We start from the raw sequence: 4593 nt of genomic DNA, 5'->3' as shown, positions 1-4593 counted from the left end.
AAATATTTGAATTCCAGGCATAAACTTCTAACAATGAAACAAAAGGAAAAAATAATTGGAAAGTCATACCTTATGCTTGATTATATAGACTATAATAAAGATGACAACACTTCCTAATTTAGTAAAGATATCTTAATGTAAGACTAATTAATTTTTCTCAGGATATTTTATTTTTTTTCAATTTATTTATTATTTATTTTCAGCATAACAGTATTCATTATTTTTGCACCACACCCAGTGCTCCATGCAATCCATGCCCTCTATAATACCCACCACCTCGTACCCCGACCTCCCACCCCCTGCCCCTTTCTCAGGATATTTTAAATAACATCTTTAAATGGGATTTCCAAGCCAAGGAAACATGCCTTTGTTTTAAGTTTATTGACTATTTCTGATAGTGCATTTTTATCAGATTGGATTCTGGCAATCAGGAATTCTAAAATTGGTCTTTGATTTGTTAGCAGATATTCAAACAAACCTTCAAAAAAAGGTTAAGAATACTGGAATAAAAATTAGGCCGTGAGCAGCCCCAAATACCATAACAAGAAACATAATCTTAAAAAATGTCCTGAAGATATATGCTTTAGCTGCAGATAAAACACACACCGCTATTACTGTTGAAAGTGCACTTCGTAACACTGGATAGCCTAGCAGATACAACACCTCAATTGTTTTTTGGTTTACCGAGGGCTTAGAACTGGAAACAAATGCATAAGAAATATGTGCAGAAAAATCAAAAGAAAGCCCTATACAAATGACAAGATTAATCATGGATATGGAATCAGGATTGACATTCCAGAATGCCATGAAACCTGTGACTCCCACAATCACAGAAGCAATAGCAAAAGTTACCCACAAGGAACACAGTTGGTGAAGAATTAACAATAAGGAAACAATGAACATAGCGGTTGATGCAACAATGACTTTTCGAACAGTATTTTCTAATATTGCAGTATACTAATCAAAATATATGAATGCATGGTTATACACCATTAGGGGAATTTCGCATTTTTCAGCTTTGCTTCGTAACTGGTATAACACTGTCTTCTTATTGATTGAAGAAGAAACACCCACGGTCTGAATGAAACCCTGGGAAGAAATGATTTCATATGATGATGAAATGTTAATATCATACATAAAAAGTGGAAAATATGTTAAAAAATTGGGTGAATTATTCATAAAAGTATCCTTATCATTTACATCTTGCTGGCTTTTTTCCGTATATTGCACATACTCTTGTAACCAAAACTCTGTAAGACTTTTATCTGCATAGTCACTGTTTTCCAAATCTGACAGACATATTTCCAATTTTGGCCTAACACCTTTATCCCAGTAGTTAAGAGTTTCTGTAACAATAACCATAACTCTAGGACCATAATCTGAAAAATATTCTTCCTCTACATTAAAATATGGTGTGATGTAGGAATCGTCACTTACCAAATTTCGAAGGTCTAAACCTTCCTGCACTTGGAAACACCCATAGATGCTACTTATGATGTACAAAATGTATACAAGCACTACAAAAAATTTGGACTCAGTTCTTTTTTTTTTTTTTTTTTTTAAAGATTTTATTTATTTATTTGACAGAGAGAGATCACAAGCAGGCAGAGAGGCAGGCAGAGAGAGAGGAGGAAGCAGGCTCCCTGCTGAGCAGAGAGCCCGATGCGGGGCTCGATCCCAGGACCCTGGGATCATGACCTGAGCCGAAGGCAGCGGCTTAACCCACTGAGCCACCCAGGCGCCCCTGGACTCAGTTCTTGTGAGAAAAGGGCCAAAATAGTCTCGAAAGAACATATTCATTTAATGGACATCAGTTTCTTCTTCTTCCGGGAGAGAATCACATGGAAGACAGCAGGCTCTTTTTAATGAGGAACAGTTTTGGTTAGGAGTTTCTGGCTTTTTCAACTAGCATAGACAGACTCTTTCTCTTTTACCATCCAGGGCCATAAATGCCCCCAAACAGGTGATGTTATAGAAATAACAAAAGAGCAGGGCTGTTCCTGTATAGATGCAAAAGTACTGTACGGATCTGAAAGAGGTCATAATCCCTGTATAGAAGGCCAGGACGTTGGTGATGGTGGTAATTGTAATCGACACTGCCACTTTGGAATAGACACTGGTTTTATGTTATCCATGAGGCTGGTCTTCTGCCAGGCAGAAATCATTATGAACATATCATCAACCCCGACACCTGTTAAAAAAAAAAAAGAAGCCATCTTCATACATATTAATATCCATAAAAAATTAAATGCATAAACTCAAACCATCTTCTTTGTCCATCTCTTAAGGTCTGATTTATCTCGCCCAATCTGTGCTTTGATACTCTATTCTCTGTCGCCTCCTTTGGTTGCCTCTGAAGCCACACCAGAATTCAACCCTTCCTCTGTAACAACTCTGGGCTTTGTATGTCCTCCTGTTACTTGTACATAGCATGGGATAGACCGGATACTCTGCTCCTAGTCTTCGTGCAGGGCATTTTAACGATGAGTCAGGAAACCTGTTGTGGATATTAGCTGAAGCAGGATTAGCAATGTTATCTTTGATTCCACTGGATTATCTGAGAGACCATTTTCCCTCATTAACCATTTTACACAAATGTACAGACACATTGAGCCAACATTCTGTTGCTTAAAATATAAGCTGGACTTATCTGTTCTATAGTTAGCATCTAAGAATCAATGTGGTAGGATTTGAGAGGCACCACATAGTATACACACACACACACACACGCACACACACACATCGTTTTCCTCCAAGCCTGTTTTTGATACCCAGAATGTTATAACTTAAACTTTCCCAGGTTAAGGCATTATTATTAAAATGCAAAATGATATCAGACACATGCACCAAAGTAAATTTCAAGAATCCCTTGCATAGGGGCACCTGGGTGGCTCAGTGGGTTAAGCCTCTGCCTTCGGCTCAGGTCATAATCCCAGGGTCCCGGGATCGAGACCCGCATTGGGCTGTCTGCTCAGCAGGGAGCCTGGTTCCTCCTCTCTCTCTCTGCCTGCCTCTCTGCCTACTTGTGATCTCTGTCAAAATAAATTAAATCTTTTAAAAATAAAAGGATCCCTTGCATATTAATATCTACTAGGTAATCCTTTTCCATAAGGATGTTTCTTGATGGGATAGAGAGGACAGAACATTTGAGGACTTTGAAATCACCACTGAAAACTTGCAAAGGAGGACTAGAAAGAAGAAAGGGTATAGTGAGGACAGCAAGAGCATTTGCAGGTAAGTTTCACCTGCCTCAAGCTTTCTGCTAGAGTTGACACTACTTTCACCCACATATATTGATAAAACTCAATAAAATAAACAAGGATAGGAAAAAAAATAAAATAAACAAGGAAATACACAAAGTGGAATAAAATGCTGACCTCTACTTCAATTTGGGGCTATCTTCTCTACAGGAGGGTACTAGGAATTGCAACTTTGCCTCTAATCAGATGTTCTCTGGGTATGATCAAGCAGGCAGAAGGATCTAAATTTTTTTAAAAATTTTTTATTTTTTATAAACATATATTTTTATCCCCAGGGGTACAGGTCTGTGAATCACCAGGTTTACACACTTCACAGCACTCACCAAAACACATACCCTCCCCAATGTCCATAATCCCACTCTCTTCTCCCAACCCCCTCCCCCCAGCAACCCTCAGTTTGTTTTGTGAGATTAAGAGTCACTTATGGTTTGTCTCCCTCCCAATTCCATCTTGTTTCATTGATTCTGCTTCTACTCACTTAAGCCCCCATGTTGTATCACCACTTCCTCATATCAGGGAGATCATATGAATTAACATAAGGCTACACAGAATGTCACAAATGCATCCTGACATCCCATGGCTAGTGGCTTTGAGGATTTCAGTTGTACTCAGCTGGAAAAAAGGGAAGAATCAGAAGTACTAAGGACAAGTGGACTATCTTAGCTGCTCTGAGTTTTTACCTACCTGGGGGCATGTCACTCTCAAACCTCTCTCTCCAGCCCCAAGCTCCTTCCCAAGTCCATTTCTCATGTTAGGTGTTAGGCAATTTTCCACATGTCAAAATACAGACAATAAGCCTGCAGCCCCCAAAGGAGTGAGGTAATGATTCTCTTTGCCAAGAACCGCCCTCGCCGGCCATGATGTCACATGGCTTATTGAAGCTGTGGAGGGAGTGAGGGCTGTGGGATCCCAGCTGGTGGTTGGATTTTGGCAGAAAGCTGAGACACCCAGAACACTAGAGACCACCTCCTACCAGTGGGAAGCTGAGTTAAAATCAAGAGAAACTAGTTGTCAAATTCAGCCTTTCCATGCACAAGAAAAAAAAAAAACACGATGTTATAACGTTGGAGGAAGAAATTAGTGATCGCCTGCTAAAGTGAATGAAAGCAGCAGGAATAGGAACAACCACAAGGACAACAGGACAGAGTGGGAGACAAATATGGTATAATTTGGGGAATTTATAGTTAGTGTGGGGGACAGACCCACTCTAAGGATATGCCGTCCTTTGGATGCACTGACTTGGCTTCCACATCCTAGCTTTCATGGTCTTGGGAACTGTGTGGGAGCTGATAAAGGTGTCCCCCCAAGAACTCAATCCAGTCCATTCTCCATC

General features: G+C 39.8%; 1 protein-coding gene across 1 annotated transcript; it reads right to left on the bottom strand.

The window, feature by feature from the left end:
• Window positions 1–314: 314 nt before the first annotated feature.
• Window positions 315–3954, bottom strand: LOC106004642 (patched domain-containing protein 3-like). Its single transcript, XM_045071865.1, is given in 4 exon segments — window positions 315–1540; window positions 1751–2120; window positions 2123–2191; window positions 3945–3954. Coding segments are annotated over 4 exon segments (1509 nt in total). The 3' UTR covers window positions 315–480.
• Between the last annotated feature and the right edge of the window lie 639 nt (window positions 3955–4593).

The sequence above is a fragment of the Mustela putorius genome, unplaced genomic scaffold, assembly GCF_011764305.1.
Source record: "Mustela putorius furo isolate JIRA1106 unplaced genomic scaffold, ASM1176430v1.1 tig00003988_pilon_pilon_pilon, whole genome shotgun sequence".
Lineage (NCBI taxonomy): Eukaryota > Metazoa > Chordata > Mammalia > Carnivora > Mustelidae > Mustela > Mustela putorius.
The sequence above is the reverse complement of the archived record's forward strand: the minus strand, read 5'-3'. Positions and strand labels throughout refer to the sequence as shown.